This window comes from Xenopus laevis, chromosome 3S (genome assembly GCF_017654675.1).
Source record: "Xenopus laevis strain J_2021 chromosome 3S, Xenopus_laevis_v10.1, whole genome shotgun sequence".
Lineage (NCBI taxonomy): Eukaryota > Metazoa > Chordata > Amphibia > Anura > Pipidae > Xenopus > Xenopus laevis.
The window spans coordinates 64,398,073-64,423,257 of record NC_054376.1 but is presented as its reverse complement, the minus strand read 5'-3'; the positions used below and the strand labels follow the sequence as shown (position 1 = coordinate 64,423,257).

The 25,185-nt window shown below is 38.4% G+C and overlaps 1 protein-coding gene, 1 long non-coding RNA gene and 1 pseudogene across 4 annotated transcripts in view; 2 read left to right on the top strand and 1 right to left on the bottom strand.

Annotated features, from left to right (window-relative positions):
- tnpo3.S (transportin 3 S homeolog) overlaps positions 1-14,407 on the bottom strand; it is a 36,227-nt gene extending 21,820 nt beyond the window's left edge. Inside the window, exons 1-9 of one of the 3 annotated variants that reach the window (XM_018254301.2) lie at positions 14,036-14,407; positions 7,746-7,946; positions 6,860-6,933; positions 4,818-4,974; positions 3,594-3,737; positions 2,925-3,100; positions 1,621-1,759; positions 846-992; positions 244-351 (exon numbers count right to left, since the gene is read on the bottom strand). In XM_018254301.2, coding sequence (XP_018109790.1) covers positions 244-351; positions 846-992; positions 1,621-1,759; positions 2,925-3,100; positions 3,594-3,737; positions 4,818-4,974; positions 6,860-6,933; positions 7,746-7,946; positions 14,036-14,152 — 1,263 coding nt within the window. In that variant the 5' untranslated portion in view covers positions 14,153-14,407. The remainder of the gene's footprint in view (positions 1-243; positions 352-845; positions 993-1,620; positions 1,760-2,924; positions 3,101-3,593; positions 3,738-4,817; positions 4,975-6,859; positions 6,934-7,745; positions 7,947-14,035) is intronic. The other 2 variants (XM_018254302.2, NM_001093678.1) reach the window with 2 other exon arrangements.
- LOC121402173 lies at positions 14,362-17,810 on the top strand. The gene is made up of 2 exons (XR_005966654.1): positions 14,362-14,499; positions 16,711-17,810. It is a non-coding gene; the product is annotated as an uncharacterized LOC121402173 (long non-coding RNA).
- A 2,202-nt stretch (positions 17,811-20,012) lies between these two features.
- LOC108713025 lies at positions 20,013-22,001 on the top strand (annotated as a pseudogene).
- The last annotated feature ends 3,184 nt before the right edge of the window (positions 22,002-25,185 follow it).

Here is a 25,185-nt window from a genome sequence, read left to right as displayed (position 1 = left end):
TTTAGATACAGAAGAGGCAAAAGTAGTCTTTGACCAATGACGGTCCTCCCAAATTTGTAAATCTACGTACAGAAAACGAATAATGCATAAAATAAAACTAAAATAAAAATGGTTTTTTTCCTCATGAAGAAATCATTTAAATGTAATTTTGAAACAAATTTGTGCTATGTCATGCATGTAAACAAGAGCTATCAAGTTGATCACGGACTAACAATAATAGTAGGTTAGTTACAGAAGACAAACCTGGGAGAAACATTCCATGGAGCCCACCAGATAGATCAAATCTTTAACCAAATCAGATACCCGCAAACGGAATTCGCCAAAGTCATCCGTTTCCTCAGGGACACCCTCCTGTGGTTGAAAAAAGAAAAAAATTCTAAAAAGTTAAAATCTCATACAATTTAAGCAGAAGTTAAAATATACATTAATTATTACTAATGAGGTACAGTTGAGGAGGAGCAAGTGACAAAACTGTCAGGAAAAAAGATAAGAAACAAAGGATGGAAAAGTCTGAAACAAAAGTTAATGTAAAGAAAGGAACAAAAGCAAAGAGAGAAGAGATATGGAAGTGTAGACTTCTTCAAAGAAACATAAAATAGAATGAGACAAAGTCAATTTAAGTTACACAAGACCACAGCAATGTGTATTGGAAAACTTACACAGCCCCTGAAAATGTAATATAAAAATTAGCTGATTACGTTTGTTTTGGGAGTTACAATGAACATGTACAAACATTGTTTTGCATGGCTAAAACATAATAGGACTCCATTTTCAATTGTTGGAGAAACTCCTTCTATGAAGTCCAATAATTTCATAGAGAGTGGAAGGATGGGAATGAAACTTACGTGGTCAGAATCAAGCTGGCAGTGCCTTGCCAAAGCATGGAGAAGCCTCTGAATAAAGGGTTTGAAGATACTGTGTATGACAGTATCAGTCGTTTTGTACAAGTGCTCTCCCAGTCTATACCAAAAGTTAAAGGATATTTCAACTACCTGCGAAGAGATAATGGGAGATGTAAATTATATTGTAAACAATCATTTTATGTAAGAAAGGGACAGATCTATGATGTATGAAGTACAAAACAGAAAGGAGGTGATTTATTTCAAAGCAAGTAGGTCATAGTGCTGTTGGAACTGGTTAAAATGAACCACTGAGGAAGTGCACAGGTAACCAAGTCTCTCATTTCAATTGCAAGGGACACAGGACTATAGGGTAATTCGGATTTCTGCCACTTAAATACAGAATATAGCCTTGGTGGTTTGAAAAAAGACAGACTTCTCTATAGTTACAGCTGTCTGACCCTTGTCTAATATCAGATTGGGGTCACCCTTGTACTGCCTTGGGTGGGGGCATAATTAGTAAAATATGTTATTGCGTTAATTTGGAACAGGTATCATTGGGGGCAAAAATAGTGACGCCGACATCTTTAGACTACTGGGGCAGTGGGTGTAGAAATATGCTATTAGATTCACTTGGAAGTGCCTATAAATTTGGCACCCCCAGTGATTTTGGCCCTGCTTATCCAAAAAAAATGCACATTATTTAAGATAGGTTTAAGATAGTTCTGGTGGTCAACTTTATCTTAAAAGAATACTTTGTAATAAGACAAAAACAATGCACCTCATATTGAGGATGTCCAGCACAGATCAGGAGAAACTCTAGAGTCCTTAAGTCTCCCAGATCACGACATGGAGTTGTCACAATCTTCTCTAAGAAGGTCTCACATAGTTCAGTAAAAATCCGACAATAATTTAGCACCCTGATGGAAATGACAGAGTAATTAGCCACAAAATTATACAAAAAAACATACAAACAAACAAAGAAGGTGTGGCTTAGATACATTCTTGATGGAAGGTTGAACTTAGTAATAAGCCTGCTTTGTGGCAAACAAGAATTAACAACAATTCCACAGAAGGTACCGGCTCCAGGTTACAATTCCAAGGAATTCAAGGTCATTCATGAAGATAAGCATTTGTACAGTTTGGATCAGAACTTGTGTACAAAAGTCTAGGCTGACATTCTATGAGCTCTCTAAAGTAGTCCATACACTTCCATACATTGTCATAAGATATAGACGTATGCTAAGTTGAACATTTCCAGGTAGAGCATTAGCTAAGTAAAATCCTGTAGCATCACCTGTTATGTTTTTATGATAACATTCACTGAAGAGCACCAACATAGTAACAGAGCAACTTGCAAGAGACTTAGACAGTTTTTGTGAAAGGAATGCACACTAAGCACTTCCAAATGTCTGACTCAGCGGAATGATTATGTGGCGATTTCCATGAAGCTTTAGAACCAAGGACAGAAAGGCTTTGCTTTAGCCATCCTTTAGCCATCCCAGTCTATGTGTTTATACGTACAGAATATTTTTACATATAGTGCTTCACAATTAAAACTGCAATTTGCCTGGTTAACAAGCACAAAGATGAAAACAAAATAAACATAAATGCAGTAGAAAAATAAATACAATTGCAGTAGTAAAATCATATAATGATATCTTCCCTGGCAGAAGTTATTACAGTACTGTGCAATCTATAGAAAAAAAAGCTAAGAGTTAGTCACAAAACCAAAACAAAATAATATAAAGTAGAAGCCATATGATCCGCCACATTTAGTGCTAAAGTAACAATGCCTCTCTAGCTAGGGTCAACCCAACCTTGACAGACATTTGTTGTGTCTCTCTATTTAAGAGCTACAACAGTTCAACTTTTGCCTAACTGTCTCCTGACATTTTAACAGAATGAGTTAACATATACAAAAGTAAATATACATAGCAAACCATATACAGATTTTTTAGTTGTTTTATGATGTTCCCTTTTTAATTTTACTTACACTGATTTAGAAACCCATTTACATTTATGCACACACTGCTTTCTCCACTCCAGACACCTCTGCAAAAGCACACAACTCATCTGACTTACTTGTCTATGTCCTCACGAGCCACAGCCATGTGATATGCGGTCTCAAGGGTAAGAACACCCTGAAAGAGTTGGGTAGCAAGTGGTAGATTATTCTCTATATTTTCAATGGCATAGAGCGCAGAACAGACACAATCAGATGCAGCTTCATGAAGGTTGGTTGGTGTCTGATCTTGCTGCTGCAGGAAAAATAATAGTTCTTTAACTCTTTTAAACAAGAAAAAGCAAAGCAGCTTACAAGCTGTTTAAGGTAGATTATTTTGAATAAAAAGGGCAACTGCCAGTCATCTGCAAAATTTGATTGTCCTGCCCCTAACAAAGAAAACAAATAAAAGTAGGAGACATTTACAGAGATTGAATAAGCTGTCCATATAAATTTGTGCTAACAACTCAACTGTCTTTGCTTGCTTTATGTGCCGATAGGACCCAAACAAATTTTATGGACAGCCCTATTCACTGCACCAGCACTGAACAAACCTGGGAACACTGAAGTCATGCCCTGTGTTATATGCTGGGAGCAAACCCAATATTTTGATACTATTTGTCTTGTGATGTCTAACAGTCTTAACTTTCATTTCTACAGTGACAGAAACAGAAGCTAGGAGCACTTAGCTATCAAAGATTCAAACTAACACAAAAAAATTCAAATTCAAGCAGAAAGACACCACTCACCAGAACCTGAAAAAGCAGTAGTAAAAGGCGATTATTAGCCATAAAGTTGCTGTCCAGGACTCCTAAATTAAACCAACTGCCCAAGCATTTAAATATCTTGATCAGCATCTTCTCATTATCTCCAGCCTTCTCTGCACATGACAGCTAGAGCAGAGAAAGAAAACATTTGTGAATAAGCAATTTTTATTAGCATGAATATAAAAATGCATTATTTGAAATAGATTTAGAAAAAAGGAGTTAATTTTTAACTGCAATCTCACAGTAATACTTTACTCCCTTGATAAATGAACAAAACATTCTACTTGTCATACAGTATGAAAGTATATAGCATTTCAATATTTGTAATTGGCCTAAGAAACCAAAAGCAGTCCTAAAAACTTGCACTTACTAATGTAATTGTTAGCTAATATGAATATAATAATTGAATATAAATACATTTCTTTCCATCTCTCTCAATGACCAAAGCAGTGCATCATTGCGGTGCACTGAATAGGATTAAAAACAGAGTTTAGCAAGGATGATGAACACATTTATAGACAGCTATACAGATATAAAGCAACTGCAGTCCCAATCAAAGATTCAATTTTGCTTTTCAGAGAGGACATTCTCTAAGAGCAATGACACACACAGTTTTGTAAAGACTAAACGCAAGAAAATACCCTGCTAAAGAGAATTCGCTCTGCTGTAATACTCAAAAAACAATCTCATAAAACTGAGGTTCCACTGTACTTCCATTATTGATGGCATGAATAGAAAAATCAGTATTTAAAGTGATTGTCTGCATGTAATATATGAGTGACAATGTAAAAGCATAGTGCACTGAAACACAGGCACAGCTGTTATAAAGTAAATGTTTTTGCATGAATTAATATCATCTAGTGCCATTTATAACGAGAGTTCCACAATCTTTTTACAGGCGAAATGTGTATAAATTAGAAAATGTTGGAATAGGAATAGGACTAGATGTGTGTTGTCGTGTTTGCCCTGTTCACTCATTATATGTGTAGTGCCCTATTGATGTATTTTCTGGTATGTGCCACTGTGAATTGGTTTCTGTCTCTCTTTTGATCTCCTATATCAACTCCCACAGAACCCACTTAATTAAGTGCTAACCTTACAGATGACATTTGTAATGATATCGTTTTGAACAATATACATGTATGGTTATGTACTGCGACAATGCTTATCTCAGCATTATTGCATAATGTGAACAAATACACTCACCAAAAGAGACACAACAGTGCTTGAATAGTAAGCCAAGTCCTGTATAATCTCTGCACGACGATTGGCCCCAATGCGTAATGATCGGCTGTGAACTTCTTCAGGAAGTACAGTTAGAATTTCCAGCAGGAAGGGCAATGATGTAGCATCATTACTGTATCTGCAAGCAAGAAAAGTTAATCAGGAAGTCTATGCTTCTTTTATTGTAGCTCCCTATGCAAACTAGTGATGTGCGGGTCAGGGTTTTCCTGACCCACACCTGACCCTAACCCGCCCTACAGCAACCCGTGCCCGCCCGCACCCACGCTTCCGGGGTCCTTTTATAGACCCACGCCAACCCGCCCTGCCGATGACGTTACAAAAGGGGCGGGGCGAGTAGACGTGAGACTATTAAACTGGAACCCGGATTCCGGCATTTGAAGGTGGCAGGCAGGGAGAGCAGGAGAAGAGCTCAACCCGCCCGCCACCAGTGAGGAGCAGTGCGAGGTCGACCCGAACCTGCCCGACCCGCGGGTATCTGGTCGGCTCACACATCACTAAATTGCAAACCCCAAAAAGCTTTTGCAATCATTTTGCATATACCTCCCACTCTAAGCTTGCTTGTTTACCAACAGGCAATAAAAATACTTTTTGGGCAATTTATTATTACTGGCAATTATGTTTTTTTCTTTTTTTTGGAAATTACATTTATAAAAATATATTCTCCCTTAGCCAAATGTGTCCCCTCAATCCCCATTATGAGAACATGTATTCTGTGGTGAAACCATTTTCAGCAAATATAGGAACTGATATTTTTAGAGACTGTTGGAAAACTTGCTGTACGGTTGCCCAAGGTTAGAAATGCTTTACATCACCTTACAACATACAAGTAAAAAAAAAACCTGCAGGAAATTTTAAAAATGCAATTTACAGAGAAAACTACTCCAAACAACTCTAATATTGATGCTGGTGGAAAACCTCTAATTGGTATGGATGCGTTAAAGGAACAGTAACACCTAAAGTAATGGAAATATAATGTAATGCTGAGCTGCGCTGGTAAAACTGGTGTGTTTAATCCAGAAAAACAACTATAGTTTATATAAAGAAGCTGCTGTGTAGACATGAGGGCAGCCATTTAGAGCTGAAAAAGGAGAAAAGGCACAGGTTACACAGTAGAGAACAGATGAGCTCTGTAGTATACAATGGGATCCTTCAGAACTTGTCTGTTATCTACTGTATGTCCTGTGCTTAAAAAGCTGCCCACATTGCTACACAGCAGCTTGTTTATATAAACTATAGTTTTTTTCTGAAGCAAACATACCAGTTTTGCCAGTGCAGAGCACTAGTACATTATATTGTCTTTCCTTTATGACACTTTAATTCTTTGGTGTTACTGCCCTTTAAGGTAACCATACGCAATCAGCATGTACTTATAATTCTATGTTTGTAAACAAGAATCAGTACATTTTTCTATAGAAAGCATCCTTAAAGCAATACTGCCACAGGAAAACGTTTTCCCCCCAAAATGCATCAGTTGATTGTGCTGCTCCTGCAGAATTCTGCACTGAATCAGTTTTTTAAAAGAGCAAACAGATTTCATATGGTCAGTTTCCCAGGTGCCCTCAGATCATGTGACTTGTGACTGATAAACTTCGGTCTATCGCCAGCTCCCTTCCCTCTCCAGCAGTCCATTAGGGTGGTGACTCATTGGGAGATTAGTCGCCAATCGATAATTCTTCGCTACTGCAGGAGACTAATCTCCCTGAAATGCCTTCCCAACAGCAAGAATGTGAATCGTGGTAAATACAATGAGATGAGGAGAAACAAAAGCTGTCTCAAAGTATTTCGAACCTGAAGTGCTTCTCAAAACTCAGAATCAGGCACAATGCACTGAGATGGCTGCCTCCACACCAATATTACAGCTTAAAAAATGCATTTGTTGGTTCAAGAATAACATTTTTAATTGTAGAGTGAATTATTTGCTATATAAACAGTGTAATTTGAAAATAAAAAGTAAACCATAAAAATCATGACAGAATCCCTTAAAGCGATTGCCATGTACTTACGATTCTACTAGTGTCTGCACACAGCCTTTCCAAGAAGCCATCAGCAGGGCCAGATCTGCAATTGCCAAAGCTAGCTGCAAATGAAAATGGAGGAAAACGGAGTTCTGAGCTTTATATTGAACAACTTAAGCAGCCAGACTCTGAGGGGTTCAGTCCAGGACCAGACCACTGGGTTTTTAACAAAGGTTACAGATAATGGTCAGGATCTGGCAAACGAAGTTCTGCAATAATACGAGTGTTCCCATCACCTGCCATATGACTGTTACTTACTGTGCTCCACTCAAGTTAACCCAATTTAGTGTTTCTGAATGGATTTTGGGGCTGCAAAGCATGGAGGTAGCTGGTTTTTAATGGGAACTAAAACATTAAAATAATTATGTAGGGCTGCATAGGAATTTAAAAGAACCTCAAATCTGTTGTCACTCTCTGGTGTCTGTAACATATACACATTACTGAAATGTTTCAGGAATGTGGAAGAAAAATAAAAACTTTATTTTATATATCAGACTCTTTGTGTTTCTAAAATTAAGGTGGTGTTAAGCACTCACTGCTTGGTTCAAAGTCAAAAATTGTGACTGCTCAATCAGCTAACACTAACGGTTAGACGCATTTTCCCTCCCTTCTGATCGTTTCCCAGTCAATTCTACACGAGGAAAGAATGGGAGCTAGTCACCCACCTATGCTGCTCGTCCTAAAAAAACATTTTTATTTTACATATTAGATGGTTGTCTGTCTTGTCTTACATGAAAGGAAAAAGTAACCATTGCGTAACTGGAAGATATCAATGAATATCTCATCAATGTATATCCTGCAATTCTGCTAAGCTCTCTTGAAGTAAAACGGAAAGCAGTGCAATATTAAAAGTATGTCATTAAGATTTCTTTACCTGAGTTAAAATGACTGGAGACATGTCTTTCAAGTTCTGTATATGTGACAAAAGAGAATCCCTCAGGGAGACATGAGAGTCAGAAGGTAACTCATAGAAAGAGGTCTGGATCTTCATTTTCATTGTCTGTGCTGCAAAATAGCATGATTCCACATCCTGGTGTATCTGCAGAAGCTGATCTGCAATCTCCCAAGCATAGACCTGAGCAACACAGAAGAAGTGCTAGTCAGTGAAAACAGAAAATAACAAGGGATGGGTTACAAAAGTTACAGTGTTAGAAGAAAATGGTGTAGAATGCTGTAGGTAACTTTTTTTGTAGTTGGACTAGATCAGTCAGGATCAGTTGGACTAGAGCGACTGTTGAGTTGCCAATACGGTCTTTTGACCTATAAACTGTACCCACGGGAATCTTACCCGATTGAACGCCCACGCAGCACAACACTAACTTAAACGCGGATTACATCTATTAAAGCCTCACACCGACCTGGCTATTACAATCAAGGCTGACCTGCCCAACCCTCATGGGAGATAGTATCCCCTTACCATGGATTAGTGGCTTCACTTGCAAGCACTACCACTTCGGATAATCTCCCTAATCCTGTGCCAACTGGAATAGTGACCCTCCTCAATATTTGGATTTTGCTCCCCTTTCACATTCATGCTCATTTATTGACTGTATACAAATAAGGCCATCTGCAGTGGCTTTTACATGGTATACACTTCAAGTCTGCATATTTTTCCATAACTTTGCATTACATCATTGCATGCATTTCTCACGTGCGATTGATTTGAATCGATGTATGAGCACATTCCCAATGGAGAGGGATCCCTCATTTCCAATGCAGCGCTGCTTGTTTTAAATGTTTTAAATTGACATACGGCATGGTGGTAAATAAATATTGCCTTTTAACTTTATCTATAGAGTTAAGTTGTGATTTGCTATATTGAAATATTGGTGGACTATCTAATTGGTGGTCCCATTCTCTGCATACTTATAACTTTTTTTGTAATTATTTTCCCATTTTCAGAATTTAGACAAAAGTGGGTAAAAAGTCGTGCTTAGTGACGTTAGGATTTTGTTTCAATTTGTATCAATGCATATATGCATAGCTAATACAGGTTAAAAATAGTATGCATTTTGGACCGTCTGTGGAACAATCTTCCAGACAATTTTGCGTACCATGGTGATCGGTTGATTATTTGATCAGACAGGTTAAAACATTTTTAATATTTTTGCAAGTATTGTCAGATATTCATGGGTGACGGTTACTACTATTTCTGGGACATAACTTTTGTAAAATTGCTGTCTGTCAATTAATTGCCATATTATCATCTGATTTGTTATTTTTCATACGTTAATCTTTTAAAATAATTGTTCGGTGTAAAAATAAAAACTGGGTAAATAGATAGGCAGTGCAAAATAAATAATGTTTCTAATATAGTTAGCCAAAAATGTAATGTATAAAGGCTGGAATGACTGGATGTGTAACATAATATCCAGAACACTACTTCCTGCTTTGCGGCTCTCTTGGTTTCCACTGATTGGTTACCAGGCAGTAACCAATTAGTGACTTGACATTGGTCATAACTGTTGCTTTTGAATCTGAGCTTCATGCTAAGGATCAATTGCAAAGTCATCCGTTATCTGGAAAACCGTTTTCCAGAAAGCTCCAAAGGCTCATCTCCCATAAACTTCATTTTATCCAAATTTTTAAAAATCATTTCCTATAATAGAACAGCACCTTGTACTTGATCCAAACCAGGATAGAATTAATTCTTATTTGGAGCAAAACCAGCCTATTGGTTTTATTTAATGTTAACATGATTTTCTAGTAGATATAAGGTACGGAGATCCAAATTATGGAAAGATCCTTTATCTGGAAAACCCCAGGTCTGGATAACAGGTCTCATAGTTGTATATTGAAAAAGTTATAAGAGTACTCAACCAAATATTTCCCTGTGCTCAGGTGTGTACAGGGCCACAAGTAAACATCGAAGCCTATATTAAATTTAGGGGGCCCTGTCACCAGAAGACCCCAGTGATAAGTCCACTAGAGGGCATGTGGCAGCTCTAAGGGGTGGGCCCCACTAACAACTAAAATGAGGCACTAATGGAAAAAAATTGCCTTAACAGGCATGGCCATACCCTTATGCCCCCAAAGATTTAAAAACAAGCATCAACATTACAATGGAATTTGGTAAACTACCTGTACATTTTTGTATATTAAATGTGTGTGATTATAGTATGATTAAAACACTGCATATGTCCCATTGGCACAGGGCCCCCCTGAAAATAGAGCTGAAGTATAAAGTCAAAGATAGAGACATATGCAGTGTTTTAATCAAATGCAGTTTGGCAAGATGTGTTCAGGCTTTTCTTCTCAGTTTAAAGGAGAACTAAAAGTTAAAAGCGTGGGGTGTCAATATGTTGGGCATTGCCCTCCCCATTGAGTTAACTTGCTAACCCTTGGACCCAGGTCGAAGCACTGGCCTGGGGTACTTTCTTCGAGATCAACATCAGCCAGATCCAGTTACCAAAAAATTCCCTGCACACACACAAATTATTTAAAACATACTTTGTAATTTAATCTTGTAATTAAATCTTTGTCTGGCAGCCTGAAAAAACTCAAAGCACAGATCAGTGTCAAGAAGTTTGATGGGTAGTGGGTACTTACTTGTCTATGTGCAGGATTTTTTTTTTTTTTTTTTTGAATGATACTGGCTACAGGGGGCTAGGAATATTACAACCTGTTTTTTGGCGCATTTGTTTTGTTACAGTGCTCAGACACACTGGTTGTGATTCATCCGAGTCTGCCGCTGCAGGCAGTCAGGCAGGCATGGTTCCCTTACCAAATAACATTTATTTACAGGGCAACTAAAAGTGCCAAGCTCCGTGGGATCATAGCCAAGTGAGAACAGGCTCATGCATGTGAAAGACTTTTCAGGTAAGTATGTCTGTAAAGTCCTAGCGCTGACAAAGTGAAGAGGTGATTTCCAACATTTTATACATTACATTTCCAACATTTTTTTTAAAGATTAAAAAAAAAGGAGGGCCCAAAAATCATCCCAAGTCTTCCAGATTTGCTTAGAAGGGTTCAGACAACAGTAAAGATTTCTGCGACAGAATGCACTTTAAAGAAAGCTGCTCACAAAGTCAATCAATATTGCAGTTTTAGAAAGCACTGGCTAACTAATCACCTGTGTGTAAGCCCCTCCAGTGTCATCTGCTAGCACCACTAAAAATGTTATTTGGAGTGGCCATCATTGGGTCGTGTAAATGGTCTTTGCCAACCAAGTTAGTTGGGCCATACAGAGGTGTCACCAAATCACAGAGGTGTTAAGTAATTAGACCATATGGTCAAATGTCTGGCGATAGGATAATGTTATACTTGGTGTTCTCAAACTGTGTGGTTAAATGAATTTCATAAAGTTAAGAGACAGTAAGATGACTCATGCACATGATTAGCAGGAAATATACTCTCCTACTAAACAAAGGTCACTCGCAAGAAATGAATCTTCTTTCTATCACCTTTATTCTACTAAAATATATATAACAGCACACGTAACAAGTGTATTGTTAAAAGACTACATGAAAAAGTGACAGTGTCCCATTTAAAGTGTTGGTAAAATGTGCAATTCTGTCTATAATTTGTGTTATTGTGCCAATAGCACCACTTCATGCCAAACACATTCCTTCTGCTTGCAGTACTATACAGCAAAGAAGCATAACAAATGCAGAGTCTGGACTGTACGAAGGTAATGTTGAAGTTAGAGGTGGAGCTACCAAATTTCTTGGCCAACTAAATACCCTATGAATATTTATTCTGTGAATCACCAACTTGTTCTGAACTCGCCTAACTTTGGTAAACATTATTCCTAGTTTGAAAAACAATTGTTTAGATGGTTTAGAGCTTTATTAATCAAACACTTCAGAACTGCACTGCATAGTTTTATGGTTTTATGGGACTCTTTTAAGCACTGTAGCCACAGCACAATTATTTATTGGGGGGGGTTAATGACCTTATATTTTGACAGATCACAATGTGTCGCACAGACAAACCCACGGGTATATAGTGTTTCAGATGACGTGAAAATCTATGGACTGATTGAACTGATGTATGAACTAGGGATGCACCGAATCCAGGATTCTGCCTTTTTCAGGAGGATTCGGCCAAATCCTTCTGCCTGGCCGAACAGAATCCTATTTTGCATATGCAAATTAAGGGCGGGAGGGAAATCACGTGACTTTTTGTCACAAAACAAAGAAGTAAAAAATGTTTTCCCTTTCCCAGCTATAATTTGCATATGCAAATTAGGATTTGGTTCGGTATTCGGCCGAATCTTTCATGAAGGATTAAAGGGTTCGGCCGAATCCAGAAAAGAGGATTCGGTGCATCCCTAGTATGAACAATGTTAGTATGAACAATGTTAATTTAACCACAGGCGTAATGATCTTTCTAGACTATGGGCTGCAGAGTGCACACAAGGAGTTTTGCTCATTTTTGTCTGGATGTAAACACAAATTAAGAAAGAAAAGATGTTAGCAGTGTATACTGAAATTTTTTGAGTTTCATGATATGTTTTGAGCATATCTTCTGACTAAAATATATCCTGCCAAATAATATGCTAGACTAATTTGAGGCCAGTAGACAGCATTTGGCCCTAAAAGGGATTATAATGGCCCAATTGCTCAATGGATCCACATACTTCCTTATATGACATCTTTACTTAAAAGTAATTCAGCCCAATTTTTGGCCCACTACAGGCAAAAACTTGGAAATCACTGATCTACACCCCCGTGTCATCCAACCGCTTCCATGTTGTGAGACAATAATCTGTCTGAATATGTGTTTGAGGACCAAGTAATAGTAAAAGGTTCATGTCATGATAAGAAGTCCATGGTGCCATGAGGGCCACATTCAGATAAACAGTCCTGACCACATACCTTATCGAGATATGAGGACAGACCTAGTGTGAGGACCCTAAAAGCGGAGTGTCAGAGCCAAAACTAGGCCACCAAACGTCTGCTCAGTGAGCCGAGTTCCAATGTAATTTAAGACATAAATATAATGGATTACAACAAAATGGCGACCCAAAAGGAGATGGCCTTGTATGCTTGGGGTTCAGACAGTCCATCGGGTTCTCATTAGAATCCTTCAGCCCATGCATTTTCATAAGTCTGTCTGCTCAGGTCAGACTACCAATGCAGCATGCTATGCAATTCTTTCCAAACAGACCAGATCATGTTTATCGATTTAGTGGAAGCAACGATTATCTAAAATACTCTGTTCTAAAACTAATCCTAATCAGATTTAGTTTACATTGATTCAAGTATTTCAATGGGCTTTACAGTTATTTGTAAAGGCATTTGCTATTAAAAGTAGAATCTAGATGTTTATGTTCTCTGCACCAGTGGCTCTGACTAAAACAATGCAGCAGAAGCCAGCTGATTAACTGAGCCATACGATTATGACTTGTCAGAACCCGAGAACAGGAACGGACAAAGAAATACTGTTTTCAATTGCATTTTCAAAAAACTTTAAAACTACAGTACAATTAGAATTTACAACATATATTGTAAAGTTATAATTGCATTTTCTTGAATTGGGCAAAAATAATAAAAAAAAAATGTTCTTGGGTGGAAGACACTTTAAAAAAAAAAGGGGGGCATTTATATGATGTAGGTCAATTAACCAGATAATTTAAAATCCATTTCCCTGTTGACTCATTAGTAAGAAGAACTAATAACAACTACCCATGGCAACAATAACCGGTTCTTCCTCTGCTGGCATGAACTCAGAGAATGGATTCATCTCATGCCCCACGGGTTCAGCCCATTACACAGTTAAACAAGCCCCTCGCGCTACCCGCCCCCTTGAGAGCTTTCCCCAAAGATGTTAAACAGCTAAGCAGATAGATGCTTCTTGCAACTTTTCATTTAAACTGCCGTTTACACACCCATTGGCTTCATATGTATGGGGCTGGGGGGGGGGACATCCACTTTTGTAAACGAGCCCCTCACACCACAAAATTCTGCTGGACTTTGAAAATATGGGGGTGAATAGAAACATAAACGTACGTAAATATATTTGTAACTGGGGTTTCCCTGATCTACAGAGAGGGGTGCAGCATTTAACAGTGAATATCTAGATTTTCCTATCTGGCACTCAGGGATATTGTTTCCCATTTAAACAATCACAGCGCTAGTCTAGGGATTCAGACCACAATTTCGGAAAACTTCAATCCATATTTTAGGATTCCCCTATCAGGGCCGGTCCCACGCCTCTTACCGATCTCTGTAGCTCCCCCAGCCATAACGAGGCCCTCTCTTTGCCGCTTGGGTCCGGGTCGTGGTACAAGGCCTGCACGGCCTGATATACCGTCTGCAGGCCGGGCTTCCCCTCCATATCTCGCTTCTTGTTCAAATCGGGTTTCAGAGAACCCTCTGCCCAGGCTTCATCCTCCCTCCTCGGCCGCAACAGACCTTGTGCACCAACAAACAGGATCCGCCGGAACAGCAGACTCGAGAAGGATCGTTCCGCTTCTCTTTCCCCTAAACACCGTAGGGAAAGGGCACCGGAAAACAAGCTGCTCTGCACTTTGCACTCTATTCTTGTCAGACGCAGCCACCCCGCCTCTACAGTCCCCTGGGGAAGGAGCTGCTTCCTCGGCACGTTGTACGTCACATGGAACTTCCTGCTGGTCCGTCTGGGTTTCTCTGTCCCTTCCCCCAGTGGAAAGGAAAGCGGAACATGTAAGTTGCTGTGTAACGTGTTGTGATGTGGAGGTGTATGAGTGCTTTTATTTTTGCTATTACTACAGCAAAATAAAAACGTGTTTGTATGCATGTGATTTGAGTCCGATTGTTGAGAATTGTAAATGGCTTATTAATTCCCTAACTTGCCGGTTCCTGCTCATCTTCTGCTTTCTCCTGTGTTGGAGGTTGCTGTAAGTGCAAGCACGTATCACTTACAGACAGGACAAGGAAAATACTAAGATTTGTTAATATTTCTATGTGCAGTGAAGCCCTCAGCCTGTAAGACATTCTTTGCCAATTAGCTCTTCCTTTATGCCACTCTTACTGTGGCAGGTGTCATTTATCAGAACAGGTGGACCTGAACTGTAGCCACACATGCCATTCTCTGTCTCCCTGCCTTCATGGTACATCCTCCTACCCCATAGCTTACCCTAACACTAACCTTATAATTACAATTTAGAGGGTGAGCATTAGGATGAGGAGGACTAAGAATGACTGCAGGACAGTTGAAAACTGGGGCAGAAAAACAGACCACAGTGTGTGGATAGAGTTTAGGAACACATGTTCTGGTGAGTGACACTGTGAAAGCTGTATGTAGGATAAGCTAATTGCTAGCTGACTCCATAACTGTCTTGTTCTGTAGCAACATGCTACTGTCATTGCACACAAAATGCTAGGGCCATATGTTAGGAGGAAGCAGACCCTGTGGTTGTTGGGTGCCCTATAAATGTAGAGGGTGCTAGATGTCTTTCAAATCCAGTGCAAACAGAAGTATTAAGTTATCTTACAGGAGGAAAGTTGTTGCTGGATTTGGTATCCCAGTATGAATGAGTTGGGGATAGTTACGGGGTAAGCATGTTATTTTTGCAAAAACATTTCTACATTTAATCAAAGTAGATTCCAGGCGTTGAAGAAAATAAAGGTATACCATATGTCTAAACTAGATGTTTCTTTTTTCTCATGAGGTCCAGCTATAAATTACGTTCAGTCAGAATAGACCCATAGATTACACATCTATTTCCACTGCTTCTCTATTATAATGTGCTCTAACAAGGAACCTACATTTTGTGGGTGATATCAGGTCTACCAAAAGCCAGCCAAGGGTGCTCATCCTTTGCCGAGTGTAGAATAGCTGCATCATTTATCATCTTTAGGCTGGCAACATGATTATTAGCTACTTTCTCACAGTTCACACACCAAGAGGAAGTCAGTGGTCTGATACTGGCTATGGCTGACTATAGAATATTTAAATACAATTTGTAGTCTATGTGGTTTGCCCCAGAGAGAGCAATAAAGCCTTTTCAGCTACAGTCCGCTAAAAAGCCAGTGGTGTTGCATAGCCCTTAGATAGTTCAAACTTGCTTACTTGTTACCTGGCTGTAGATCTAAGACATGTGACAAGTATCTCTTTGTGTACAAATATTGGCTTTTTATCGTTTTCGGCAGCTGGTCAACTCCAGAATGTGGGTTAGTCCGAGCGCTGGGACAATGTTGTCTACGGCAGCTGGTCAACGCCACAGCGTGAGTTAGACCGAGCGCTGACGATTTCTTTCTGTGTTCTGTTTACAAATTGTAGCCAAATATTGCCTGGCTGCCATTTAGCCTTTAAAAACAGGGAATCACATATAGATGTATGTTAATTGGCTTGGGGCTAAAAAGCTCTTTGCTATTTCACTATAGCCCCTTAGTTAAGGGGAGGTGCACCATGTTCTTATTATCCAGTCACATGTTTACTGGGGGACTGGATTTTAAATGCACTACAAAGCTAAAATGCTTATAGTGGAGGAAGGAAATCATTCACAGGTGTAAGTTTGCTGGCTGGGGCTTAAAAGCTCCAAGCTTTCTCACCAGAGCTAAGGGTATGTGCACAATGGTCTTACTGGGGGACTTGATTTTAAATGCACTACAAACTTATAATGCTCACAAATAGTGTAGGACTCACGTACAATGAGAGGCCTTGACGTGGCACGTGAGCTTACATATTTTGGCCAAAGTGTGGTACTAACACCTAATTTTTTGAATTATTTTTTAAAGGCAAATAGGGGGCTGGCAAATTTTCTCTTTCTCTTTGTGTACAAATATTGGCTTTTTATCGTTTTCGGTAGCTGGTCAACTCCAGCATGTGGGTTAGTCCGAGCGCTGGGACAATGTTGTCTACGGCAGCTGGTCAACGCCACAGCGCTGACGATTTCTTTCTGTGTTCTGCAGCAGCAAATACACTAAATTCCCTTACAGATGACAGAACGTGCAGCCTGCGGGGGTGACCATGGCTCCTTCACATGCTGTCAGTAGAATAGCCAGGGAGGAGAAATCCAGCGCCGCACGATGGACGCCGCCCTATCGCCTTTTATGAAGAGGAGTAGAAGCAGAGTTTTTTAAAAAAACATTTTTGATGTTACTGGTCCTTTAAGCCTGTCAGTCAGGGCTGTGACCAATTCCTGTGAGAGAATGAACAGAGAATCCCACTCTTCATTTCAGCCTAGCTTCTAACCTATAAACATCTCTCTGCAGCTCTGATATAATGACAGTTTGAGGAGGTAAAATGTTTTCAAAACGTCTTTCTGCATCATTAAATGTTTTGAGGAAGGATGAGTAATATATCTGAATATGAAGGTTATATAAAATGTCTGTATTTTAGGTAACATTGTCTGTTGTTTTCTAGTTTGCTAGGTTTAGCAATTTACTTGGCAAGAGGATAAGGTTACTAACACATTTAAAGAGATACTGACACCAGAAAATGAACTTTTTTTTTTATCATAACATTGTCTTTGAATGCTATTTATAATCTTGTCATAAAAGTATTTACCTGATGCTTTTATATTACCTTTCTTACCCCATGTTCCTCTATGAGGGGGTCTGCCATATTTGTTCTGCAGGAGTCCGTTAGCATTAGAAACGCTGAGGTTAAGAAGGGTCAGTCAGGTATAGGAACTTCAAGTAACAATTACTTACAAAAGCAGAACTATCCGCATAAAAAACAAAAAATCAACATGACCCATAGGAAAATTTTCATGTAGATTAATATTTTGAAAAGAAAAGAAAATGTTTAACCGAAACCTAAATTGCATGACTGTAAGGAGCGGATTTATCAAAAGTCTAAATGAAACCCAAGAAGAAAAATCTCAGAAGTTTCTATAGAAGGCTATGGAAATTGTCTCAAACAACTTTATTAATTATATTATTAAAGCATTCACGATTCACAGCATCACAGAAAATTAATGTAATTTTCAGTTGTGAGCAATTTTCTTTTAAAGAAAACATGACTGCGAATATTCTGACCAAATAAAGTGCTCAAGTAAAAAAAAAAATCACAGGGCGATCTTGGGTGCTTGTTAGTCAACTGAAAATCACCCTGTGTTGCCACTTTTTAGAGTATTTTTATTTCCTGGTGAAATATATCCATATCCAAATATATCCATATTTTCCATATTTCCAATATGAAGTTACCATAATTGTAAATGTAATTGCAATTGAAAATAGCATTTGCTTAACTCCTGGTTGTTACTTTTTACACAATGTTGCAAAAGGCAAAAGTCTCCTCCAGCAAGACAGGTCTTTTAATCTTTTGGTTTATGTTACATTATTTCAAAAGCTAGAGCCACCAGTGTAGAGAATGGAAAGGGACAAACTGTTTTGAATAGCAATACATATACAAATAACTTAAAAACCATAGAAAATGTGTAATGAATGTATATTGCAAAATTGCAGCAAATTATAGAAGTTTTCTTTTATTAGGCAAAAAAATTTTTTGGGTTGACATGTCCTTTAAATTCAGTTTTGTAGCCCAAACACATAGTGCCAAAGTGCCTGAAACTGCCAGCTTTGACTTGCATGGGAATCGCCTGCTAGTGCTTGCTATTATTGACTCGAAATGCAGTTCACTTTTTTCAGGCAACTTTGGCCTGAATTGCAGACATTTCTCAGGCAAGTCATTAAGGGCTTTTGGGCACTTTGGCCTGAAAGATAATGAAGAGATCCATAAAATACATGCAGTATAACCCCTTCCTGATAAACAGCAATTGCTTTAGGTTCCACTCTGTCATATATAAAGGAGACTTTGGAAGTCCAAAATGAGCTGTGCAGTCTTATTAAAATGAAACGTGGCAGAAGACAAAGGACAGATTAGTAATACTACATGTTGACTGAATGTTTTTAGTTAAAGAGTGCTACAATAAAAAAAAATCTGTTACCTTTTTATAAATGTATCTGTTTACAGTTGAAAAAAGACATACATAGATTTCCACAGCTTGATCCATTTGGTGTTTACTTGTTATTTCTTTCTGGCCATATGTTCTTTTTGTCAGCATAATATCCGCTTACTATGTTAATAATATTAAATGCTGTTCATGCGGGAATTAATTCAAAGCAGAAAATAAAGCTATAATACAGGTTTTGTAGGTGAGATATATATGATGACATTGCCAAGTTCTGGTGAACTGTTACTTCCATCAGTTACTAACTATCTTAATCCATTTTAACCTGCAGATTTTATTTTAACTTGCAATTTATATATATATGGGGGGGTTATCTAGCAAATTTTGGTTGTTCCTTGGCCAAATTAATCTGGCTACTAACTGGCAAAAACACCCTTTCAAAGTGATGGCAAAAAAGTTAATCATTGGCCAGATTCAGTGTTTTGGTAGTGAGCTGAATGGTCAGATTACTTAGGGAAGTGATTCAGCTGATGACTTTTTATAGGGTTTCTATGCTCTTATTAATACATTATTTGCATGAAGGGTGGTGGCAGACGAGGAGATTAGTCGCCCATCGACAAATCTTCTCTACGGCGGGCGTCTAATCGCCCTGAAATGCCTCCATGTCGGCAAGAATACAAATCGCCGGCGGTATGGCATAGAAAATTGCTTAAGATTTCCGAAGTTGCCTCACGAGGAAACTTGGGGCGACTTCGGAAATCTGAAGCGATTCGAATGCCATCCCACTGGCAAGAATATGAATCGCCGGCAGGACAGCATACGAATTTGCTTCGGATTTCCGAACTTGCCTGAAGTTTCCTCGGGAGGCAACTTCGGAAATCTGAAGCAATTTCGGGGAGATTAGTCGCCCGTAGTAGATAAGATTTGTCGCTTAACTAAACTGAAAAAGCAGGGCAGAAACGTTGTACATTGTTTTTTTGAGTTCTGTACCAGCCCAAGGCTACCACAGCCCTTTACCAGTGTAAATCTGTGCCTCCAAATATACCACAATAGCTCCCCATCTTCTTCACTGCTGATTCACTGCACATGCTCAGTGCTGCTGTCTAACTTAGACACAATATACTATAGAATGGAAATGTCACAATATAAGACTGATTAGTAATTAATTTAATTACATGTCGACTCTGATACCATTTCAATTAGCATCAGAATCTAATAATCAGCCGTGTAGCTGCTCAAAGCACACTAAGGGGTAAATTTATCAAAGAGTGAAGTTCTGCCACTAGAGTGAAATTCCGCAGCTCTCAATTCATTGCTATGGGATTTTGAAAGGCGTATTTATCAATGGGTGAAGTGAAAGTTCACCCTTTGATAAATACGCCTATAAAAATCGAATAGAAATGAATGGAGAGTGGCGGAATTTCACGCTAGTGGCAGAACTTCACTCTTTGATAGATGGGAAGCTAACAACTTTTAAAGGCCTGAATAATTACTACTATAGAGCTGTTAAACATTTAGGCTGGTGCAGGTATGGGATCTGTTCACTGCAAGTCAAAATGTTGCGGCGCACTTCCAAGGCCTTTATTTGTTACATCGATAAAAGAATGGACAACATCATCTTAAGGTCTGACACATTTCGTATTTACATACTTCCTCGGAGACCAAGGTATGGGATCTGTTATCTAGAATGCTCGGGACCTAGTACTTTCCGGATAATGGATCTATCTGTAATTTGGATCTTAATAACTTAATTAATTATTAATAAAAAAGGAGGAAAAATCCAACCCGGATTTGGTCGGAGTATTTTTCTGAGAATAATGAGAAATTTTCGGATTATGATAAATAATCCCCATAGTGTCCAATTTAGGACAACTCTAAATTTTGCTTAAATAAATAAACGTGGCATGTAGAGTTAAAGGAAGTGTCAACCTGGGATGGGGGATTAGACAACACATTTGTTTACCAGCAGGAAGAGGTCCTACCATCTGTCATCAAGCACTTTGGTAAAAATAAGATTATGGTAACTTCAACCTCTTCAGTGGTAGTTCTGATTGCTTTACACATACAGAGCAGAAATAGCCAAAGCATTAAAAAGGGGCCACATGACTTATTTATACTTCATGGGGCTGATGAAGATCGCTGCTAAATTATAGTTTTCATTAGCAACTAATGAGAGTTTTTCTTTGATTTTCTGTCTTGTAATAGACTGTTCAATGCTAATTGCTGATAGGTTTCTTTTGGCAATTGCACATGTAAAATGTAGTACATTTGTAACATTTAGTACGCTCACGTTGCAAATACAGGTATAGGATCCATTATCCAGAAAGCTCTGAATTATGGAAAGTCCTTTTAATGAAATAAATCAATTTAAAAAATGATATCCTTTTTCTCTCCCAGCGATATATTTAATCAGTGGGAAAACAATGCTATTGGGTTTATCTAATGTTTAAATGATTCTTAAGGTATAGCCAGCTAAGTTATGAAAAGATTAAAATTATGGAAAAATCCCTTATCCAGACAACCCTGAGTTTTAAGCATTTTGGTTAACTGGTCCAATACATGTAATAGGAAATGTACAGCTCATAGATATGCAAGTTCTGGTAACAATTGCTCTATGGCCTAAAAAAACACAAAACTTGCTTTGTATCCTACTACAGTCCTTCTACTGCTGTAAGATGGAGGGTTCTACTACCTGTTTTTCATCAATATCAGATTTCTGCTCAGACTGTGGCTCAGTATTGCCTACCCCTGGGATTGAAGATACAGTAACCTGCCTTCGCTGCTCACATCGTATATGTTACTGGTCAGAGAATTTTTTAGACATTCATTATAAAATAATATCAAATACTGTATGTGTGTCTGGGTATCATCAGTTGTGTTCAAAAACTTGATACCATCATACTCTCAAATGAAACAGAAGATTCTAGAGAAGAAGTATTTTTCAACCAATTTGACCTGTAGTCCTTTGTTGTGTTTATTATTTTTTTTCATTACATTATATCAACACATTTGGTTTCATTTGTCTCAGATTGACAGGCGATGCTCTCGTTGTGGATTTGAAAGGATGGCTTATCACACAAGATAGATGCGCTGTGCAGATAAGGGACAGACAGGTCTGAGAGGTACTGTATGTTTAGGTGCCACTGCCAACCTATGTGTCTTTATTCAGATGTATTAACTTGAGGAGCTCTAAATTCAAGGGCTCCATTTGAGTTTTGCACCTCCATATGCAACAGGCTGTCACACATTGAGCAAAATACCAGTGTTGCAGTTTGAACCCATACTGTAGCAATCCAAATAAAAAAAGTATACATGATCTAACAATGCAAATTATATATATATATATATATATATATATATATATATATATATATAGTCAGCAAGAACGGTCCGCACTCTCAGGTCTTATGTAAAAAGTAAAAAAGTTTTATTGTTACATACGAGACTAACGTTTCGGCCTCCTCCGAAGATGAAATATATTTTCGAGAGTGCTGGCTATTTTGTGAAATATATATATATATATATATATATATATATATATATATATATATATACAAATTTTGAAAAAAAATGTTTTTTCAAAATTTAAACCAAATTGCAGGTCACAAACATTTGTCGGGAACCCTGCTAATATAGAATGTATATATTGCCACTATTTTCTAGCCCTCTGTGATCTGTTGCTATTGCTGTTTTATAAGAAATTTTATTTATGTCTCTCAGTTTCCAAGAAAAGGAGGACTCTTGATACAGTACTACAATACAGTAATGTAATTAATGTCACAGCTGGATGAAGTTAAAAAAAAAATATATTTTTTATGTTTATCTTCATTAATAAAATATTTTTTCCTTCTAATCTTTATTTACAGTAAAGTGCTTTATTTTGTCACAATCATTACTATGGGTGCTTATTAATAAGATAGATAATAAAAGTATGTAAGGATTGTTCAAATGTGTTCTGGGGGAGGTATACATTCCTTGATATTAAATGAGAATCAATGTGATTATAGCACTTGTATACAGTTATCACCCTAAGATTCTGGTATCTGATTTTTTTAAGAGCCAGTAAACCCGTTTGTTTAACATCAGTTCAATTAATACAAATTATGCTGAACACACTTTTTTGTTTGTTTGTTATATTCTCAAAAATCTGTTATTTCTTGAGTTAAACAGGGAATCTGAAGCTACTCAATATATTGCCCTTGTAAAGTAGATTATCAGTTTACTTCACCCTTTGTTGTGCCTGTTTTGTTAGCAGGTGTCATTTATGCAGGGGGGGGGTTACCTTATTACCTACCACACAAGGAATAAACATGGAGTAGCTTCAGTTTCTTGTTTACCCAAGGCACACAAGGAAACTGAAGCTACTCCATGTATTGTTCGTGTAAAGTAGATAATTAGATTAATAGTGCACAACCTCCTTCCTTTACCCTTTGTTTAAAATATTATTCAAAAAGCATGTTCAGCATAAGCCCTATTCCTTGAATACTGGCTGCTTCCATATACTTGCTAACCATTTACATTGTTCCTCTCTCTGTGTTGAGGTACCAATGATCTTAAATGCACTACAGATTTAGTATACCTTTTTTTTGTAATAATTATTTATTATTATTTAAGGGCTGGAACTGTGTGCTCGAATATGCAATATGCAAATTAGGGGCGGGGAGGGAAATCGTGTGACTTTTTGTCACAAAACAAGGAAGTAAAAAAATATTTTCCCCTTTCAACCCCTAATTTGCATATGCAAATTAGGGTTCGGATTCGGTTCGGTATTCGGCCGAATCTTTCACGAAGGATTCGGTGGTTCGGCCGAATCCAAAATAGTGGATTCGGTGCATCCCTAGTAACCAGTATACTGAGATATACAGTATACTGAGATATACAGGGTAACTGTATACCAAGAGAGCTAGAAAGCAGGAAGTAGTGTTCTGGCTATTATGTTAGACATCCGTTCAATCCAGCCTTTATACATTACATTTTTGGCTAATTAACTATTTTAGAAACATTTTTTTTATTTTGCACAGCCTATCTATTTATCCAGTTTTTATTTTTACACTGAACAATTCCTTAAAGTTCTCCCCAACAGGAGATGAATGTTGCAAGGGAGATTTTATTAAACGGAATGTTTTCTCTGTTTGAAGGATATTGCTGTTTGGCCCTGGAAGCTATAGGGGCAAATTCACTAACAGGCGAAAATTCGGCAGCGATGGCTGTGCGCACATCGCAACACTTCGCCAGGCATAAATTTGCCTGGACAACGCTAATTCACGAAGATCCGAAGTTGCGCACAGGGTACCGAACACTGAAGAAATTACGCCAGCGAAATTATGCTCAGCAGTTCAAAGTTACGCTAGCGTTGGCTAATTAGCATACGGTGTGCAGTTAAAGTACAATGGACGTATATGCTGCAGCAAATACATTACACTACTCAAGGCCAGGGAACCTTAAAAAAATTATATAAAGTTGTATAATGCCCTACACATGTGCCCACAGTATAGTTTAGGTGCCATATGTTAAGCTTATGTAGGGGAGTAAGGAGGATACCCCAAAAAAAATGTACAATCTTTTTCAGTCTATCATCCTTTAAATAGGAAAAAACGCCAGCATTTTTTGGGACTTGGAAAAATTCAACTTATTTTGAGGAACTCCTATCTACTTCGCCTGATCTGAGGTGGCGAAGGCAAGTCTGGCGATAGAGGTAACGGTCAGTAAAATCAAAAACTTGGTGAATTTGCGTAGTAACGCTCCTTTGCCAGACTGAAAATTTGTCTGGCGTTAGAGTGCGACGTCACGCCAGAGTCTATCTCCTTGGCGAATTTACTCCATCGAATTTACGCCAGCTACCGTTAGTAATTCGGCAAAGTGCCGAAATGACGCCCTTTAGTAAATTTCCCCCATAGTGTTCTGGAAGGAACAGGCAAGCCATTCCAGTGGTCCAGTTTGCATGTTGGAGTTCACTTTCCATAGGAAGGCTGTCCCGTTGAAAGGTATTTAATCATAGTTAAGTGTTAGGAAGGTCTCTCTGAGCAGGACACAGAACAGATAGGTTACCTGTCTGTGTTAGGTGACCATAAGATACTTATGTACAGTTTAGCTTGTCCCCTTTGTACCCTGTATCAAATCCCTCCATGCCATGTGGTGAAGACAACTGGGGCCTGATTCTCTGATACGCAATCATGCAAACATCTCAACATGGCTTAGGACAAATCCACCATTTAATCACATTTTTAGAAGACATGATATGTAAGCCATTTACCAAAGGCTGAGGGACCCATTGGCCATTTACTAAGAGCTAGATGGCCCCAGTCAGGGTCGCATTAGGAATTACAGGGCTCTATACTACTTAGTTACCATTATAAGCTCATTGGTCTCCATGCCAGCCTCAACCCAACAAGAATAGGGGCCCAAGGATAAAAAATGCCCAGGCCATACCCACTATGACCACCCACAATCCATCCAAATGCCTGCTGCAATTCCTGCTCCCTCTGTAACCAGCTAATTGCACTTATACATCTGTTGAGTCTTTCTCTTC